The sequence below is a fragment of the Callorhinchus milii genome, unplaced genomic scaffold (assembly GCF_018977255.1).
Source record: "Callorhinchus milii isolate IMCB2004 unplaced genomic scaffold, IMCB_Cmil_1.0 Scaffold1, whole genome shotgun sequence".
Classification (NCBI taxonomy): Eukaryota; Metazoa; Chordata; class Chondrichthyes; order Chimaeriformes; family Callorhinchidae; genus Callorhinchus; species Callorhinchus milii.
Window position 1 is genome coordinate 119,517,941 of NW_024704742.1, and position 22,049 is coordinate 119,539,989.

The 22,049-nt window shown below is 41.2% G+C and overlaps 1 protein-coding gene across 1 annotated transcript in view; it reads right to left on the minus strand.

Annotated features, from left to right (window-relative positions):
- LOC103177783 (microtubule-associated serine/threonine-protein kinase 4) overlaps window positions 1-22,049 on the minus strand; it is a 110,490-nt gene that overhangs the window by 49,156 nt on the left and 39,285 nt on the right. Inside the window, exons 3-4 of the mRNA XM_007892107.2 lie at window positions 18,361-18,449; window positions 2,381-2,453 (exon numbers count right to left, since the gene is read on the minus strand). Coding sequence (XP_007890298.1) covers window positions 2,381-2,453; window positions 18,361-18,449 — 162 coding nt within the window. The remainder of the gene's footprint in view (window positions 1-2,380; window positions 2,454-18,360; window positions 18,450-22,049) is intronic.

Consider the following 22,049-nt stretch of genomic DNA (forward strand, 5'->3'; position numbering starts at 1 on the left):
ACGGTGTCATTGGGGATAAACGTTAAAGCTGGGAGAGCCTGAAAGCACAGGCTGAACACCAGTTTCACAACCAGATGGCAAAGGATTCAACTCCCAAAGCTGCTCATCACTGAGACCCACCAGCTACTGTCAGAACAGTTTATAGTCAGGCTACTTGATGCCTGTGACACTAGAGAATACAAACCCAGGGAGTGGAGGCAGGAAGTAGAAGGACTGACAGGAGTAATGTAATTGGCAGGAGAAACGTAAAAATGAGGGAATGGAAGAGAAAGTGAGTTAATAATAATAATCCTTGCATTTCATATTGCACTTTATCACGTCAAAATATCTTAATGCCCTTCTGCATATTTGTCAGGCTGTCTCGGTTAGTAGCACTCTCGCCTCCAAGTCAAAAGGTTGTGGTTCGAGTCCCATGTTGAGACTAGTCAAGGCTGACAGTAATGCAGTGCTGGAACATGCTGCATTATTGGAGATGCTGTCTTTTGGATGAGATGTTAAACCGTGGATCTATCTGTCTCTGCAGGTGGATGTTAAAGATCGTAAACATTCCATGGCACTATCGAAAAGAGAAGGTCAGCCCACACTAGGCTCCACAACCTATCACGCCCATCCTCGCCCGCCTCCACTGGCTCCCCATCTCCCAGAGGATTGAGATCAAGATCCTCATCCTCACTTTCAAACCCCTCCATGATCTTGCCCACCCTACCTCTGCTACCTTCTAAAATCCTACCAACCCGCCCGCTACCTCCACTCGGTAAGCAATGGCCTGATTCACATTCTCTACCCTGCCCACTCCACCATCGGAGGTCAGGTTTTCAGCTTTTCTGCCCACATTCTCTGGAACTCAATCCCAGAAGAGCTTTGCCTTTCAAGATCCATTTCGAGACTTTTCTCTTTGACCTCATCTTCGGTCATCTTTCCCCTACTCCACCTGAATCCTATCCTCAATTCGGGTGCAAACCCTCAACTGTCAAGCACCTTGAGACGTCCTCCTGATGTGAAAGGTACAATATAAATGCCACTTGTTGGAATTTCTCCCAGTGTCTTGGCCAACAATCTTCCAAATAAAAATTTGTCAATTTTACTTCATGGCTTTTGAGGGGCATTGCTCTGTACAAATTGGCTGAAGTATTCGCCTACAAATACATACTTCGAAACTGCAGCACATTGAGATGTTTCAATGATTTGATAAGATGCTATATTAAATGCAAGGATTATTATTATTTTTGTAGGCAAGCTTAATTTTCTTCCAAAAATAAGGTGTGTCTTTTCTGAAAATGTACTTTTAAGAATATAAATTGTTCAAACTAAATAAAATTCTTCCTGCACCCCAAATATTGGCTATTCTCATTTACACATTAATATGCAAACAACATTTCCAATCTGCAACTAATTTAACTGCAGATCCTCCTCATTTTCTCTCACCCCCCTCCCTAATATGAGCCCAAGCAGCATGTTTTATGTTTTTTCAAAAGAAAATTCACAAATGCATGTAAAAGAAAAACAACAGCAAAAGCCCCAGAGTAATGAAAATTAAGAAAAAGCAAGAAACCTTTGCAAAGTTGTTCACTCCATGTTCTAAGCGTGTATTAAACTTACAAATCCCGATAACATAAGTGTGTGTTAAACATACAAAATACTTATAGAATTCAGGACAAACTCCTAATCTTCCCCCTCCAAAAAAAAAGAAAATAGTTTACCAATATAAACAAAGAAGGAATGTGAGTTTCCGGGTTGTAAAATGCAAGTCAAAAGAAAGCCTGTCAAAATTACTTTCAAAATAGGAACAATTTAAAAACCCTAACCCACATCAGATTACCTGTCAGGTCTGTGGCCATGACTGAAGTAAATCATCAGGTAGTTGTAGGGTATGAAAGAACGACAAGAAAAACACAAAGAGAACAGAAAAGGCAAAATTTACAGCTTTGAGTCATTTAAATATGTCTTAGTAGGATTGTGAAAAAGTCATTACAACACTGGGATAGTGAACCTTTTCTAGTCCTTAGAGTCTCTACAACACTGACATGTCAGAATGAGTCGTTCAGAGTGATCATCAGTTCTAATCAACTGGTCAGCAAGGTTAGTTTCTTCCCAGATAAATTCTTTGCTGCACTTGGCCAACATTGCCAATTAGACTATATTGTTTTAATTATATCAATTAAAAACACTTTCAATATTGTCCTGGGGTGGCAATAAAAGATTCATTCAAAACTGTTTGAGATAACCCCGCCTTTTAATAAAACAAGCATTGCGGTTAATTCCTGCAACACACAGCTAAAACCAGAATCGATGCATTGTACGGGTACATATTGTTCATATGTTCCCATCCTTTGCAAATAAAAGCTGTAGATTTCCCTCCCGAGTTTTTTCTTTCACTTACCTTCGAGCGAATGAAAAATGAGCTGAGGCACTGGGAGAGAAATTTCTTGGGCTGTCTTGAGGGCTGCTTCCTGCTAAAGAGATGAATACCCTTTGATCAGCGTATTTAGCCTTGACAATATTTTTAGAGTAGGAACTGCCCGAGAACTGTATGCTTCTTACTGTAAACTTAAACGGCACATTTGTTTAAACATACTCTACCTGTTGCTATTGTGCTGCTCAAGCAGTGAAGCTGACATTTAAGGATCATTCCCAGTGCAGATTCAACAACTTTGATCCTCTGCTGCGGTGTAATACCATACTCCAATTTACTCATTCTTACCCAATAATCTTGTTGTCCTCTTTTTGCCCACAAAATACACAGACGAATACCTATTTGAAAAGAGATGGGGAGTTTCTCCCAGTGTCCTGGCCTACAATCCCCCAAATAAAATTGGTCATTCGTTTCATGGCAAATTGTGCTGACGTGTTCACCTACAAATACACTCCATTTCACAATAAATTCTGTGAGGCGTTTTGAGACGTTCTTCTGATGTGATAAGGCACTATACCAAATACAAGGATTGTTATTATTAAAACCATCTCTCTTTTAACTTCTCTATGAGAAGGAAGCATTCCCTATCTTCACAGCTCTCCGTGGGAAGAAATACTTCCTGACCTCAGTTCTACTTGTTTTAGTTCTGATTTGAAGGCTGTGCCACTACCAGCAATGGATCACTCCGTCAGCTAATTTTGCACATAATGTTTCACAAGCACCATGAAGTCAACAATCTGGGAAGTTTTGTCAAGGACACCAAGAAACACTCCCATCTCTTTTCAAACAGTGCCATGGGATCTTTAAAGTCTGGCAGATGGGACCTTGGTTTAATGTCTCCTTTGAAGGACAGCAACTTCAACAGTTCAGCCCCGATGTGAAAGACACTATATGATGTACTGTAAATTATAATGCAATCTCAAACTAGAGGAAGATGAATAAACACTAGTGTTTACTATTCAAAGTCCAAGTCACACATGAATGCAGAAGCTTAGCAGCTGACCACTGGGCTGCCTAAATAAACACATTTAACAGTGAATCAGACAAAAACAAACCATTGGCTTTGCAACAAAACAATTTTTCTACGCTCTAGATGTGATCGGCACATTAAAAGTAACAATTAGAATTAATTATAGTCTGACCAAACTGTCATCCTAGTCTACATTTCATTTTGATATATTTTAGCTCAAAGTTAATCATTGCTGGTAAACATGACAATTTGAAACCAGCAATTACTTCAGAGCGAAACAAACATAAACTGGCCAGTTATACTGGCAACTAAAATACAGTCAGACTGATGCTACTGCAGTTTCTTACCTAAGAAAATGGAACAAGACAGGGAAGTGGAATGCATTTCTTTTTTTGTTTCTGTGGTCCAGGGAGTACCTTAATTTGAGAGTTCCTTGTCTCAGGAATGAGTATTATTTTCTTCAATTTCTAAAGAGAAGATTTTGAACAAAAAGTAGTTTCTCTAGATGGTTATACTCCCCTTTATGGTTTATACACGCACTCCAGTGGACCAACTAGCCTATTTTCAAAGGAAATGCGGAGTGACATTGGGATCTAAAATGTTCTCCAGCAACAATATCACAGTGTAACTGCTTGCAAAAGCACCCATAAAATACAGTATATTTTCAGGCATTCCTCTGAACAAATAATAATAATAATCCTTGCACTTGGTATAGCGCCTTATCACTCATTAGAGCTTCCCAGGAATTACTGTGAAATGGAGCGACTGAGACTTGGGCCCTGATGAGAATTTGTCTTGAGCCAAGGTCTCTTCAATCAAATGACTTATTGCCTATAAAATACATTCACCTACAAAATACACAGTCACCACACTTCACAGTAAAAATGCTTTGAAGCGCTTTGAGACATTTCAAAGACATAAGGCGCTGTATAAAATGCATGGGTCATTATTATTACGGTCTGAGAAAATGTTGTTTACACTGAAGGTACATTTGTCAATGGACACAGGGGGAATGACACTTTTGAGTAAAGCCCCAAATTCCTAAAGTACTAAAACCCCGAATTCTACCCGAACCCTAATCTTAACATGTAAAACCATTTAATCCTAAAGATCACAAGAAAAAGATCACATCCTCTAGCTCAGTGGTTAGAGCACTCGCTTTGCAAGCGAGAGACCTGGGTTCGATTCCTGGCAGGGTGAAACCTTGGGCAAGTTTCCTTACTCCACACTCCTGATAATAATCCCTCAAGAAAATAAAACAATAATAAATTGGTGACTTCAAACCACGACTGTTTGTGGGACATTGTTGTGCGCAATTGGCTGTCGCATTTTGCCCACAGATATACAGTCTATTCACTTTACAATGTATTCTGTGAAGCGCTTTGAGACGTCCAGAAGACGTGAAAAGCGTTATAATAATAATAATAATAATCCTTGCATTTGATATAGCGCTTTTCACGTCGGGAGGACGTCCCAAAGCGCTTCACAGAACACACTGTAAAGTGAATTGACTGTATATTTGTGGGCGAACGCGGCAGCCAATTGCGCACAGCAATGTCCCACAAACAGTCGTAGATTGAAAATGACCAATTTAATTATTGTTTTTAGTTTTGGAGGGATTATTATTAGGCGTGTGGAGTAAGGAAACTTGCCCAAGGTTTCGCCCTGCCTGGAATTGAACTCAGGTCTCTCACTTGCAAAGTGAGTGCTCTAACCACTGAGCTACAGGACTCCACTATATCGAATGCTATATCGAATGCAAGGATTATTATTATTATTATTATTACCTACCATTTATTTGTTCATCTAGCAAATACAGGCCCAAGCAAATGGTTCATTACATCTACACAGGAACAATAACCCAAGATGCCAAAGATACCAAACTGAAATAAGCAACAAGCAAACCCTTTTTGCAAAGGAACATTAAACTGAGGTAATAGGTGAGCATTGATAATATTTTAATCAAGTATACACTGAGGCCAGAATATTACACATGATCAACCCTGAAGATCTCATATGATAAATTCCAACTGACAGCAACACACAACTCTCTTCACTGACTGACATCCGGACAACAGAAGACAATAGGAGATTCATGTTCACTGATATCACAAAGCAAGGCAAATATTACACTAAACAGGGTAAAGTCTCATCAAAGTAGAATTTATTATAAGGGTATTCACATATAGGGAGTATATAGTACATAATGCTTTAATTTAATAGGTACTTCCACTAACCCACAAACTACAAATGATTCAGAACTCCACCGCCCGTATTGTCTTCCACACTAAACTCCATACTCCCTCACACCAGTCCTCGCCAGGTTCCAATGGCTCCCTATTCACAGAATGGATCAATTTCAAAACCAACCTCTTTGACTGTGTTTTTGGTCATCTTTCTCCTCCTCCCACCACCAGTATGGGTGCCCAGCCAGCAGTGTCGAAGGTGTTATATGAATGTAAATTGTGTTGCATATAGTGTCTAGCCTATTTCATTATTGCAGTAAAACACAGGACGCTCCAGAAAGCCAGACTAGTGTGCAATTGTGGACATGATTTTTACACCTCACTAAGCAGAGGCAGCATGCGGCAGTCCCATTAAAATGTTTCAATACTGCACAATGTTAAAGATCGATCAATCCTATTGCAAATTCTAGTTTCAGTTCTATCCTTGTATTTTACTTTTAAGTGAGAATGGAATGCTTCAATAGTTTAATTTGTGCTCTGTGTAAATGTACTATTAATTATTTGAATTTGTCCTGATTGAATTCCCTCAGCGCAAGATATTGTTCCTTTCTAGTTGCAGAATAATAGCACAGCTATCCACCTTCAATACCTATATTGCTATGCTGCAATGATGTAATCAGCTTCTTTGGATGGATGGCTTCATACAAAAAGAGTCTCAATCGGCCAGACAGCATTGAAATTGATTGTATTCCAGCATTTACCCTGAACATTATGTTCTTTAAACGTAAGAACGTATTTTATCCATTACAGCTTTGTCTGTTGCTTTTGATCTTTTTGGTTAAAAGTTATGATCAGAGGGAATTAAGAAACAGTGTTAGCTTCAGATGAATGAGTATCAACTGATACCGATTGTAAAGCTTTCAGTTTCCTTGCATTTTACTGTGTTAATAAGTGTATTTATAAAGTACTACACAGCTTGCTGTAGTACTGTATATCTGTGTACCATTGGCAGGCAGGCCTTCAGCCACTCTGCCCCCACACTCTGGAACGCCATCCGGCAGTCCCTCCACCTTGCCCCCTCCCTTGCCTCTTTCGAGACCGGTCTCAAGACCCTTCTCTTTGACCGTGCCTTCGGTCACCTTCTCTCCGCTCCTGCCTTCCTCGATCCTGACTCCCAGCTCGGGTCCAAAACACTGATTGTCCAGCGCAATGGGATGTCCTCCCGACATGAAAGGAGCTATACAAATGTAATTTTGTAATTGTAACTATAAAACAAAAGGTAACTTTATAGTCCAAATAATCATTTCTTTGCCAACATTTCTAAATAATTATAAAAATGTATAACTATAAAAAATAATTACAGAAAGTTTGCAAAAATAAGATTGCCTGATTTACAAAAGCATGTCCAAAAAGGATTGAAAAAGGACAATAGAACACATCATTCCCACAATGTGGTAACACACTGTAATACTGTTATGAGACAACGGTCTGCTTGACCTTTACCTCTCTCTTCTCATGGTTCAAGGTTTAATGCACCCGTCAACAAAGCAGGAAATAAATCCCAAAGAGAATTCAATTTGAAAATTGTTCCAGATCATTTTCAGTCCATATGGGCAGCCTACGTTTCTCACCAGAGCCCTGCTGTTTCTAGATTAAAACTGACTGTTATGCAGTTTAAGTCTTGAATTGTCTTGGTATTGCAGTAATTAGCTTTGGATGTTTCTGCTGGGATTGACTAAACCCAAGTGCCAGTCATGTATTGACGAGGTAATGAACTATGCTACTTCAAGGGAGAAACAATACATCAGACACTTAATTTGCATATTTTTATATAAAAATAAAAACTGTTTTTCTGTGATTAAAAACTGAGTTTGAAATATGAAGATGATGAAATGCCACCAGCCAACATAACATTACAACATTTGATAAATTGCAAACAGGTAATCATTTTATTGGAACAAATACCACAGAATGCCACTAACAGCAGTGCTCTGCTTGTCAATGAGATTATACAAGACATCTTATTCAGTATCAGATGACAGAATAACTTTAAATAATCTCCAATCCATAATGAAATGCATGTCTAATTACTACTCACGAGTCTTAAAAAACCTTTGACATTTATATCTGATATAAATTGTCAAGTTCATGACAGGAACCACACAATATGAATGTACTAGGCAAACATCTATTTGCTAAAATGCACCAGAGCTTTATTTTCAACTATTTTCTCCATATTCATTTTCTCAGTTGGGTGTGAATAAATTAACCATTGAGAGAATATATTTTTCCAGAGATCTAAAAAGTTCATGTGTTTAGCTATCAGTGAAAAATCCAACTTTAAAAAAAATGAAAATACAGTATAAATTTCCTTAAAAATTATTTGCAAATTCCAAAGTCTAAACCACGTAACTGTAACCATCAAACTGTAATTAGTTAGCATGGATTTAAAAGCAATGGGCTGTGTCTCACAAATTAAAATGGAACCTTTTAGAAAGCAACTAAATCAGTGATTGCGAGATATGAAGATGTAGAATTTCCTTCAGACGTTTTCTGAAGGCATTTGCTATAGCTCCATATGTGAGATTTTTAAAGAAGGTTAAAGTTTATTGAATCAATCATGCATTAGTTAAATCAGATGAACAGGAAGAAAAGTAATGAGAAGAGGCTCTGGAGTGTGGGGGTTGAACACAATGAGAATATTGCTTCTCTTCTACATCCCCGGCTTTTCACTCCGTCCATGACAGAATTGGAAAAGAGCAAGTCTTTTGTGATATTACATTTGCAGTGCTGTAAAGGCATGTGAGCAGGTTAATAATGTGAGGAAGATAAACAGCATTGAAGATCTAGACCAATTAAGAGTGACTGATGAATATTAACATCATGAAAGGCAATGAAATTCACATTGGAAAATGTCTGCACAAAATGAAGGGGTGCTCATTAGTAGACATGGCTCATTGTAATAATGCTACTGAACAAAGGCAATCAAATACTATGCAGCATTTTAATAATATTTAATAATGAGTCAATTAGTTTGCACAGATCACTGGTGAAACCATCGTAAAAATATTGTGTGGCAAATTTTGGACAACCCACCTTCAAAAAAATATTGGACCTCTGGAGAGAATTCAGAGAAGAACAAGAACAATTCTGCAACTTAGTGCTCTAAGTTATAAGAGACATCCAGTTGAGGAAGAGACATCCAGTTGGTCTTCATTGAAAAAAACATTAGGTGTTAGGTGTCAGCTGGCTCAGTTGTTAGCACTTTTACCTCTAAATTAGAAGCTTGTGGGTTCAAGCCCTACACCAGGACTTTAACGTCACAGCCTAGATTGATGCTCCAGTGCTGGGGAAGCATTGCATTGTTGGAGATCTTGTCCTTCAAATTAGATACTAAGAAAATCAAAGGTTTTGTCTGTCTGTTCAGGTGGATGCCAAAGATTCAATAGCACTATTTGAAAACAAAAGAGAGTTTCTCCTCGTGTACTGACCAATAATCCCCAGATGAAACTGGTTATTCCCTTCATGGCTGTTTGTGTGACACTGCTGTGCACAAATTGGCTGCCACTTACAACAACAACAAGATTACACTTGTATAGCGCCTTTCACCTCGGGAGGATGTCCCAAGGCGCTGGACAGTGTACAGCATTTCAGACCCGAGCTAGGGTCAGGGAGAGAGAAGGGAGGGGAGGGGAAGGGGGGTGACCGATGGCATGGTCGAAAAGGAGGGTTTTGAGGCGGGACTTGAAGGAGGCTAAAGAGGGGGCGAGGCGGAGTGATTGGGGGATGGAGTTCCAGAGGTTGGGGGCAGAGTGGCTGAAGGCTCTCCCGCCAATGGTGGGGCGGGTGGGTCGGGGGATATGGAGCAGGCTGAGCGGAGGGAGCGGGTAGGTTGATAGGGGGTTAGGAGGTCGCAGAGGTAGGGTGGGGCGAAGCCATGGAGGGCTTTGTAGGTGAGGACCAGGATCTTGAACTGGATCCTCTGAAGGACAGGGAGCCAATGGAGTCGGGCGAGAATGGGGGAGATGGGGTCACGGAGTTCTGAATTATCTGCAGTCTGTGGAGGGAGGAGTTGGGAATGCCGACAAGCAGGGCATTTGCATAGTCGAGCCTGGAGGTGATGAAGGCATGAACAAGAGTTTCAGCGGACTGAGGGGTGAGGTAGTGGCGGAGTCGGGCGATGTTACGGAGGTGAGGGGAGGCAGAGAGGGTCATGGATTGGATGTGGGGGAAAAAAGACAGTTGAGGATCGAACAAGACATCTGGGTTCCTGACTGGCTGGTGAGTTGTAGTGTGCAACCATGGAGGTTGATGCTGCCAGAGCCTGAGGTGCAGAGGCGCTGGAGCGAGCCAAGCAGGAGGGCCTCAGTCTTGTTTACATTCAACTGTAGGAAATTTGCCCTCATCCAGGACTGTATCCAAGTCCAGACGTGGGGCTTGAGCCCACAACTTCTGACGAAGAGGCGAAAGTGTTACCAACTGAGCCAGACTGACACACTTGACTGAGTTTAACGTGTACAATGGGACCCAGCAGTTTCTATGCTGGGGGTGGGGAAGAGGAGGAAAATGGGATAAACTTTGGGGATCAGGGCGCATGTTGGCAGAACACTGTCTTTTAGTGAATCATGCGACCACATCACTCCCACCCTCGCTCGCCTCCACTGGCTTCCAATCCCCCAGAGGATCGAATTCAAGATCCTCATCCTCACCTACAAGGCCATCCACGGCCTTGCTCCCTCCTACCTCTCCGACCTACTATCCCCCTACCTACCTGCCCGTACCCTCCGTTCCTCTGGCTCCGGTCTGCTCCACATCCCCCGCCCCAACCGCCCTACCATCGGTGGCCGGGCCTTCAGCCTCTCAGCCCGAGGCTCTGGAACTCCATCCCCCAGTGCCTTCGCCGCTTCCTTCCTTTCCTCCTTCAAGGCCGGTCTCAAGACCTTTCTCTTTGACTGTGCCTTCAGCTCCCCTCTCGACTTTCTACCCCCTCCTCGCTCCCTCCCTTCCCCCCCTCACCCTGACCATTTCCCCCCTGCTCGGGTCCTGACCCAACTGTCCAGTATCTTGGGACGTCCTCCCGACGTGAAAGGCGCTCTATAAATGGAATCTTGTTGTTGTTGTTTTATAATTTGCTCACTATGTCAGAATATTTGCTAGTGAAAATTCATTACAACAGAAGAGGGTACCAATATTTTGTTACAGTACGATTTGATTCTCTTAAATTACAAAATCCAGGAAAGACATTCATATTTAATTATTCTGTCTGATATTTACTGATGCCATGACAGCAACTTCTGCTCAGAACTCAGTGCAAAGCTATTTATTTTTGGGGGTGAAATCTTATTTTAGGTTAAACTGAAATGTCTCGAAACGCTTCACACAAAGAGACATCTTTTGAATGCAAAGACTGTGATTTAGACAAATGTGGGATCCAATTCAATAATGTCGACATCCATCTTAAACAGCCATTTGCATTTGTACAAAAAATGAAGCTTGTAGAATACAATACAAAATTACATTTGTATAGCGCCTTTCAAATCAGGAGGACATATTTGCAAGGCTCTCGGGAGAGCGCAGGGGAGTGGGATTAATTTGGATAGCTCTTTCAAAGGGCCATCACAGGCACAATGGGCTGAATGGCCTCTTTCTGTCCTGTATAATTCTATGATTCTATGATTCAAGGCGCTTATGGCTCATGATTTGAGCTTATGGCTCATGTGGAGTCCTGTAGCTCAGTGGTTAGAGCACTCGCTTTGCAAGCGAGAGACCTGAGTTCAATTCCAGGCAGGGCCAAACCTTGGGCAAGTTTCCTTACTCCACACGCCTGATAATAATCCCTCCAAAACCAAAAACAATAATAAAATTGGTCATTTTCAATCTACGACTGTTTGTGGGACATTGCTGTGTGCAATTGGCTGCCGCGTTCACCCACAAATATACAGTCAATTCACTTTACAGTGTGTTCTGTGAAGCGCTTTGGGACGTCCTCCCGACGTGAAAAGCGCTATATCAAATGCAAGGATTATTATTATTATTTATTATTATGATTTGTTTTTTATCAGCTGTGTGTCTGACCCATGTGGAAACCGATCAATATGCTTAAGAGTACCCGAAACATGAGGTATGCCACTTCTATATACCAATCTCCATGCCTGATATGGAATGCACACTCTAGAATTCCGGAGAATACGAGGAGCAGGTTGCCAAGATCCAAGGCATGCAGACCCCAAATTGTGTCTTAGGGTAATGCTGTAGTTTAAACTTCCACTAGCAAATAATGAGGAGAACTGTCATGATGCACAATCTGAAATATAACATTAAAGAAAGGGGAAATACAGTAAGGCAATTTCTTATAGTTATTCTGGGAATCTGTCAGCTCATATGTCTACTTCCAAATTATTGATACATGCGTCATGATATTAGCCTAAGGTACAATCTGAACAATTTGTAACAGTCTATAAATAATGAGACCTCAAAATATGAACTAGATGCATTAGCACTTTCAGCAAATAGTATTATTTTAAAGTGGATGTTCCTATACCCAGAGGGCAAAACGTTTGAATGCTTTTAAATTCTAAGAATGTGTTTCTTAGCCAAAATTTCTTTGATGATCTCTGCATTTGATATAATAATAAAAAAAAGTAATCCTTGCATTGGACTTATCACATTGGAAGGACGCCTCAAAAGCTTCACAGGAATTACTGTCCAATGGAGTGACAAATGTGCCATTTTTATTTGGGGGATTGTTGGCTAGGACACCGGGAGAATCTCCCTTCTCTTTTTGAACAGTAGCGTGGGATCTTTAACGCCTTGGTTAATGTTTCATCCTCTGACAATAATACTAATAATAATCCTTGCATTTGATATAGCGCTTTTCACGTCAGGAGGACGTCACAAAGCGCTTCACAGAACACACTGTAAACTGAATTGACTGTATATTTGTGGGCGAACGCGGCAGCCAATTGCGCACAGCAATGTCCCACAAACAGTCCTAGATTGAAAATGACCAATTTATTATTGTTTTTGGTTTTGGAGGGATTATTATTAGGCGTGTGGAGTAAGGAAACTTGCCCAAGGTTTGGCCCTGCCTGGAATTGAACTCAGGTCTCTCGCTTGCAAAGCGAGTGCTCTAACCACTGAGCTACAGGACTCCAGCATTGCATTGGAGTGTCTAAGCAATCTGAGATGCTGTCCAGCATGAAGGGCGCTACATAAATGCAAGTTGTTGTTGTTGTCATCTTATAAAAGGAAAGGGTGACCAAAAAAGTGGTGAAGCTACCCTATTATCTAAAAATAAATCATCATACTATGTGAGCTCAAGTCCTGATGTGGGATATACCCACAACCTTCTGTCTCAGAGACATGTGTAGTACCATTAAGCAAAGCTGATATGCCTTATCTCAAAGTGCTTCAGCTGAATCTATTGTGAATTGACTGTATATTTTGTGGGCGAAATGCAACAGCCAATTGCGCACAACAGTGTCCCACAAACAGACGTGGATTAAGTGGCCATTTTTTTTTCCTCCACACGGGACTTTTGTGCATGATTCATACTATTTGCACCATTACAGGTTTACCTACATAGGGACACATGTGCAGTACAATCAAATACTGGAGAAGTGTGGAAAGTAAGAAGGACTGGCAGAATAACTATGTATATATGAACTTTGAGCAACTGTACGGTAATCAGTGCCAAGATTTATACGGCAAAACTGAAGCTCGACAACAAAAGTCGCAACCTTTGACAGATTGAAGAATATGAAACCTCGAAGGAAAAGCAATGTGCCTGAATGTGCCTGAAACGTACAGCAGATCATTTAGAAGTGCTGATGAAGCATCCCAACTGAAATGTTCAACGAGACCTAGATTTCTGCTTTTTCTGCATTGCAAACCCATCTCCTTTGCATTTCTGGTTTTATTTCATATTTACAGCACCTGCCTTTCTCTTTGTTATAATCCCTTGAGAGAATTTTTGGGGAACGACTTAAACAATAATTGTTATCTCTAAGCATTCTGGTTCTTTTCAGTCAACTGTGTTAGTCTCTGCTGTTTTGTGTGGAATTAAGAGAGCTACGATGACATGCAGTGACCATACGGAGGCAGTAGTGTGCAATGCCTCCACTTATAATGAAATGGATGGATAAAACCTGCGCTTCAGACACCAAAGGACAAGTTAGATTTGAGTAAAGATCAAAAATAAGGATATAAGGACTGTGGATATATCTTTACCTAAAAAAAAGCAAAATAACTCTCTGATTGGGCAGTGAAGGAAAATAAATGAAGAATTTCTGGTAAGCATTTGATCAAGTCCCAAATGAGGTATAATTTTTACTGGACTGGACTTCTTGAGAATCACAGTATTTGTTACGTTATTTTCTGCATGAACCACACAATTCCAAAGTTCAGACGTGCGAGAGTAGGGTAAGAATAAAGTCAGTAAACACTGACATCAATAAAGACTTTGTGACCACTTTTCCACAAAATAGTATGTTTTTTAAGCTACTTTAATTGGGTGCTTTTCTCTGACAATATTGCATCATTTCCGCTGCTGTCTGATTCATACTGCTATGGATTACAGGCTTGGTATGATATACAAGCTGAAGCGGTTGTGTTTCTTTCCGAGTCTTTATGTGACTGGATAATAATAATATTGTTATCATCCATGCATCCACAGTAGGGGTTGCAATCCTGGGATTTCGGGAGAAGCATTACCATATGAGATCAAGGATCTCATAGGGTAATGGTGCTCCCGAAATCTCAAGATTGCACTCCCTAATCTATGGGGTGAATATGGTCCCACAGAAATGGAACGATGCTCATTCTCAAGAGCTGCATCAGACCGACCCAGATAACAAATCACACAGCAGCTGATGAACAGGGACAAGACCATTTTGCCTCCACAGTGGCTGAAGGTCAGACAATTATGCTGTTTTGCACATTCTAAAGATTTGGACCAGAAGACCTGAACTCTGGTTAAAGCAGTTCCATCTTGTTGCAATGCACAATCAGCTTATCATAATGCAGCAGCTTTAAAAACTGGAATGATGGATTTTCCAAATAAATTGTTTTAAAATGACAAGGTTTATACTTTTAGGACTCATTTTGAGAGAGAGTTTAGAAAAAGGATTTATCTTTTAAAAAAATTGCACAATTAGGTGAGTCATGTAGTACAGTGAGTTTGCTATCTTTCCTTTCCTTTCACCCGCCTTTTGTTGAAATTGAGTCCTGGGTGGGAATGTCAAGTCTTCTTCTATTAGCTGTAAAGACTATTGTAAATATTGCTGCCTCAGCAAGTTGGTTTGGGTGTAAGTAATATACAACTCTGACGGAAGATACCAACTATACCGACCCAACACTAGTGATTTTGGGGAAAAGGGGTAGATTGGGGGAGTACTTTTGGAGACAACCTGGAGGTTGTGCTTGAGTGCATGGATTGCTTAGCCTCAGTTTAATAGCACAACATTGATCCTTTAAAAGGGAAATGAGGAGAAAAACCCAGAATGTTGATATTCCACATTCCTTATTAACAGTGATTAATAGTGATAAGGAGGTATTGAGCAAGCTTTGGAGTCTACGTAACCTGAGTTCTCAGGTAAATGCTGAACAGTAAGAAATCCAGTGAGAGGTTAAGCAAAGCTTTTGTTTAGACGAAAAGTTCTTCAGTGTATAGTTGGTTCGAATGTCACGTGATAAACAAAGGAATACACTGACAAGTGTGAAAACTCAAGAACATGGAATTACACGACCAATAAAGGTGCGAGAAAACACAAATGTGCGTCTACTTGGAGAATAATTTAGAAATATTGGTTGTAAGGATGACATGTGTGGGAAATGGAACTATTCCCATGCAAGTGGCAGGAAGTACTTTGTTAAGGTTAGAGGCTAACGTACAATCGTGGAACAAAGTAGAAGAACTTTTGTTCTAAAACTAATGATGGTATTCTGACCACAGGCAGTAGTGCTTGAGGCAAACACACTGCAAGACACAACTAGAAATAAATGTTTCATCCCTCAGGTCATGACATTCTTTACTTTGATAAACACACAAGAAAAAACATTAAAAAATTAGAGATAAAAGAAAATAGCAGAGAGAAAGCGAAGTTTTAAAGTATTTTAGTACTGAAACAGTTTCAGTGATAATTCAGAGGCAAATTATCTGTATTTACTTAATTTGAGACAAATTATATGTATGTACTAAGCATATTTCTTGCTGACTTCCTAGTGTTTATTAGTGACAAAACCTTATGATCCTGTACCCAAGTCAGTTACTTTAAACAATGTCATAATTCACAGTAGTTCTGCAACAATGTTGAATTTAGCAAGTATACATCTGATACAGCACATTCCATATAAATATCTCACAATTTGCTACAAACCAATACTGGAAGTTAGAAAAATCCAGCACAATCCTATATACAATGAAGGCATCCTAGAGGCCAATCACAATGTCCTTAAGAATATTCTAGGAGTGATAAATGCTTAATTTTCACACACATTGGATCAATGTCTTCATGTTATAGAGTACTTTTGGGAGAGAGCAAAAGAATACTGTTTGGAATTGAGGAACAGGAATGAGTTATTTGGCATGTTGAGCCTATTCATCCATTTTATTAGAACTTTGCTTAACTTTAGATTTTTCTCTCGTATCCTTTAAAACCCTTATCTAACACCCAAGCATCTAACAGTACAGTCTGTTATAATGCAATAGTTTGGGGTCCATAAATTCCCAACCAACATTATGTAACAGACACAATCACCAGTCAGAGCTTCTGCATTCAATGTGCTGCACACTGAGCTTCCTGCATTGCAGCCAGCTCTCCGTGCTCAGTGATGGTGTAAACGCAGCACGAGGAAAGGGATGTTGGCAGCGACCCTGTGATCTGCAATTCGTCTATTTTTGTAAGTACATGAGCCGCTAACATGGGGAGCTAAAATGTCTGACTTCCAGGCATCACCAGCAGCGACCAGAAGTTGGGACACTTTTTTGGTGCACAAGGCGTGGGCTTCTCTTTAAAAAATCAAACCAGCTGGCCTTCTGCCCACATTTTGGATTTTATTGCAAGTGAATGTCGAGACCCACACTCTAATTGTGCTATAAGTCATCCCACGTTACAAGAAAGCGTGTTACAATGGTGCTCTATTTTATCTGCTTCTTGCTTACACAGTTCAATTTATTCTCGATAGTGGCTTACTGTGTTCTGCTCTGAATCCCTGAACTCAAGATAGGTCAGGTTGCAACTCAGGTGAAGATTTCATATATTCTATTAAAACAAATTAGATAGATGCTTGAAATAGAGGCATCTTAAAAGGATATGGGGAGTGAACAGGCGAGTGGGGTTACATAAAATAGAGAAAAATTACCAGAGCAAACGTTCTATGACTTAACTGGATCTACTTTCCCATCAGTTTCAACAATTTCAGACCCCTAGATTTCAGTCCAGCGAAACTTTGCAACATACTTTGCAACTCTAGACCTAAATGAGGCATTACACTTGTCTCTTTTTCCTAGAAGTGCCAGCTTCAGAACTGGTTAAAATATGACCCAAAGGATTACTATAACACAATGGTTCTCATGTTTCTTCAGCGCCTTGGGACATCCTCCCGACGTGAAATGCGGTTTACAAATGTAATTTTGTTGTTGTTTCTTAAATTTTAAGAAAGTTTGATTTGCTTAGGAGCACATTAACAACAATAAAGAACAACAACAATATTACATTTATATAGTACCTTTCATGTAGGGAATCCAAGCTGAGGGTGGGGGCAGCTGATGGAGAAATATGGAAGGGGTGGCGGGGGGGGGGGGGGTAGAGCAATGGTGACCAAACATGCAGTCAAAAAGAAAGGTCTTGAAACGAGCCTCAAAGCTAGTTAGTGAGCAGGCAAGGCAAAGGGAGTCGAGGTTGGAGTTCCAGCAAGCAGGAACAGAATGTCCAAAAGGTCATCCACCCATGATCCCGGGCCACATAGCACCTTGTGAAATAGAGCAAGACATTATATGTAATTGAACATAACCTGCAAAGCCATAAAATATCACAGAAAATCGTAAACTTCTTTTAGATAACGGCATGCACTGGAACAGTGACCGAAAGAATGATCAATGATGCAAAATGATCCAAAAATACAACAGAACAGATTCCAGATGGCAAATTTATAGCCCCAAATGCTGCCATTCTACCAGATGAAATATTCCAGATTTTTTCATGGTTATTTTCAGAAGCATACAGTCAAGTGCAGTTAATCCCTACAAAAACAGTCAGGATGCTTGTCAACACTTAATTGCATTTACAACATGTGACCATGAGTATTTTATAAATATTCCAAATGAACTGTAGAATAAAACCAGTCATTAAAAGCAAATAGGATAATGGCACAACAATAATGTTGTACTCGTATAGTACCTTTCACATAGGAATGCATCTCAAAACTCTTCACAGAGACGGAGTGGGGGCCTCAGCAAAAGGGAGATGGGTGGAGAAAGGCACAGTGAAAGAGAGAGGGTGGGTGTGAGTTGGAGGCATTTAGGGGGAAGAATTGCAGGAGCAGGGGCAAAACTGATTGAAACCTCATTCATCGACAGAGGGCAGAGATGATGGGTGGGGGGGGGTGAGAAGCAAGCCTGAATTAGTAGGGTCGATGCCTTCACACTCTCAGGATATAAATATTCTGATCTTTACTGGTCAGTTTAGTCAAAATCTATGGAAATCACACTGACAACTCAGTAATCGAGTTGAGATATTTGGAGCACAATGTAGTAGTTATAAGGGGACCATCTTGAATTAGTAATATCTTACCTGAATGAGTCGGGAGAGGCGAGTGAGGTCGAGGAAGAGCTGAAGACTGAGTGTTTCCTATCAAGCTTTTCCGGTTATTGGTGCGACAGCTGAGGTTAAAAGGAGAGGAAAAAAGAGTTAAATTCAGCTCTGCAGGCTTACAGTGAAATTTACCATAACCAAAACCATTCTATACTCATATACAGGTCAGAATGAGCTAAAAATTTCAGATCAGAGAACTGGATATTAAAGTTATGATTAAAAACCAACTGCATCCACAATTTCATTTACAGAAGCTTCAAATCTTCCAGTAACACATTCAAACAGGTAATGGAAATTTTTGCTTGCAATGAAAACATGTGCGTAATCGTATAATAAAAATGAAATCATATTTATACATTTGATTAGACCTATCCCATAATGACAAGAAGATGCTTTCACTTCCCTTTAAAACTCAGTGCTACCATAAAAGTGATATTGTTTTATTGGAGAAGTTTAAGCCATCCTCGAGAATTGCCTTGTAATGATTTTCTGGTGTGTCCTTTGTAACACAAGTGCAGTTGAGAACTTGCACTCTGAAACATAGATTACTGCGAGACTGAGTGGCACAAGAGTGAATGTGCTCCATTTGAGACAAATACCCAGCTCTCAATTCTGTCGGACTGAAAGTCTTCTACCTGCCAGCTGTCAGGTTCCTCTTTGAAACAAGCTTGATCAATCTCACCCCAATTATTGAACGCTGACCCACAGCACAAAAATCTCCCAATATTCCTACACAAGGAACACTCTGAATCATCCAGAAGGATGACTGGCGCACAAGGAAAAGTGCACATTGCAAGTTATGTGGGATTAGCTGGTTAAACTCCAGATGTACACAACGCACTGTGCAATCTCTAAGCCTTGGCTCTTGGCAACGTGTACCTAATACTATCCAGAATTAGATAAGCAGGGTGAATCCCTCCATGGAGTGAGTGCGCATTGCATTCCAGACAAAGGGGAATTTCCATGTGTTTGTGACAAAGATATGTGGGACTCTGTATGGTTTGGATACTTTTAAGCACGTTTTTTTTGTTAGAACATGGAATAACTTATTAGTGGAGTCCATTTCCTCTTTAAATATTGAAAATCAGTATTTGAAAGTAAAAATCTGATAACAAAGCAGCCATTACAAGGTGGAAATTCCATAAAACCAGAAGTAGCAGGTCAGGGAGCATTTCTTCACAAAGTTGTTCATGAAGATGTGGAATGCTCTACACCACAAAGCTGTATGGGTGGAATCAATATGGATGTTTAAAAGTGACAGATACTTGGTTGTAGAAGCAATGCAGCGCGTGGGAAAACTATGGTTTCTGCACGTCAGCTACTTGGTCGAATAAAACAAAATTGATGACAACCAGGAGCTTGATTACTTATTGTACAGTATATACTCTTTACTTAAGATGAACATTGTTATCCAAACAACTAGCTGGATTTATGTTATAGAGCAAATGACTAAGATAAGAGATGAGAGTTTTTTCTTAATCTCCCAACAAAATAGAATTCAATAGAATACATTTCTATTGAAACTAAGGCTGTGTTTACACTGCCAGGCAAATGTGGGTTTCATTCTTTTAAAATGCTGGCAATTTACCAATGTAAACACAGACTGAGGCTAATGCCAGAGGAACCCTTTGATCTCTCAGGTTTCTCTAGGCAACAAGAGAACAGTGTGGGGATTTGATGTCACTGCTACAGCCTCTCTGCTCTGTACTTGTGGCATTCAATTCCAAAGGTCTAGGATCTGCAGTAGTGTAAACAATAGTGATTTAGTACAAGAGATTGCATAGAAATTGAATCATTCACAATGCAGATCAGTTTCTCTCATAATCTGAATTGATCTTTTAAGATAAATTCAACTTTAAAGCAGCCAGCTCACAGGTCTCTCTCTCACCATCTCTATACCCGTCAAGCTCTTCATAGAAAAAATACACTCACAGCTGATAGACAAATTAGCTTGTCAGGTGGATAAACAATAGCAGCAGCAAAATTACATTTGTATAGCACCTTTCATGGTGGGAGGACGTCCCAATGCGCTGGACAGACAGAGCTTCGGACCTGATTCGGGGGTCAGGATCGGGGAGGGTGGAGGGCAGGGAGGGAAGCAGGGTGATTGAAAGCAGTCGAAGAAGAAGGTCTTGAGATGAGTCTTGAAGGAGGCAAGGAATGGGGCGAGTTGGAGGGATTGCAGGATAGAATTCCAGAGGGTGAGGGCAGAGTGACAGAAGACCTGCCCGCCAATATTGGAGCGAGCGAGGCAGGGGACATGAGCAGGCCGGAGCCCGTTGAGAGGAGGGAGCGAACAGGATGGTAGGGCTTTAGGAGGTCGCAGAGGTAGGGGGGAGCAAGGCCATGGAGGGCTTTGAAGGTGAGGACCTTGAACTGTATCCTCTGTGTGATGGGAAGCCAGTGGAGTTGGGGAAGACGATGGTGATAGGGTCACGGAGCCTGGTGCAGAAGAGGACACGGGCTGCAGAGTTTTGGATGATATGCAGCCTATGGAGGGAGGAGTTGGGGAGGCCAACGAGCAAGGTATTTGCATAGTCAAGCCTCGATGTAATGAATGTGTGTATGAGGGTTTCGTCGGAGCCAGGCAATGTTGCGGAAGGTGGGGGAAGGCATTGCGGATCATAGCACTGATGAGGGGTAGAAAGGATAGTTGAGGGTCAAACAAGATGCCAAGACTCCGGACTGGTTTAGTAAGGTGGAGTGTGCAACCATGGATGGTGATGCTGTCAGTGCCTGAGGTGAGGAGGTGCTGACAGGAGCCAATCAGGAGGCCCTTGGTCTTGTTGATGTTCAACTGAAGACAGTTAGCTCTCACCTCGGACTTGATGTCTGACAGAGATTCTGCCAGGATAGCAGTGGTCCTGGAGTCAAGGGTGGAGGCAGAGAGGTAGAGTTGGATGTCATCCGCATATATGTGGAATTTGATCCCATGTCTGCGGATAATGTCACCAAGTGGGAGCATATATTTATTGAAGAGGAGGGGACCAAGGACAGAGCCCTGAGGAACGCAACACGAGACGGTCCAGGGGCTGGAGGAGAAACTATTTGTGGAGATGAACTGGAAGCGGTGTGAGAGATACAATCTGAACCAGTCAAGGACAGAGCCGTGAAGGTTGAGGTGAGAGGAGAGGCGGCGGATGAGGATAGAGTGATTGATGGTATCGAAGGCAGCGAGGAGGTCAAGGAGGATGAGGTAGAGGGAGCCCTGGTCGCAGACGGACAGAATGTCTGTAACTTTGACCAGAGCAGTTTCTGTGCTGTGGGCGGCACAGAAACTCGATTGGAGGGGTTTGAGAAGAGAGTGGCGAGAGAGGAAGGAGTAAAGCTGGGAAGCACAACTCGTTCCAGGACCTTGGAGAGGAAGGGGAGGTTGGAGGTGGGCCGGTAGCTTGAGAGATTGGTCCAGGGAGGATTTTTTATGGAGTGATGATGGCCATTTTTAATGGGGTGAGAACAGTGCCAGTAAACAGGGAGAGGTTTATCATGTCTGTGAGTAGAGGAAGAAGGAGATGGAGCTGGGATGTAAGGAGAGGGGTAGTGAGAGGGTCGAGAGAGCAGGTGGTCAGTTTCATGCAGGTTATAGTGGTGGTGAGAGAGGAGTGGGAGACAGGTTCGGAGGTGTGGAGGGAGGGATGGGTAGGGGCCGGGTTGGGAGGGGGAGATGA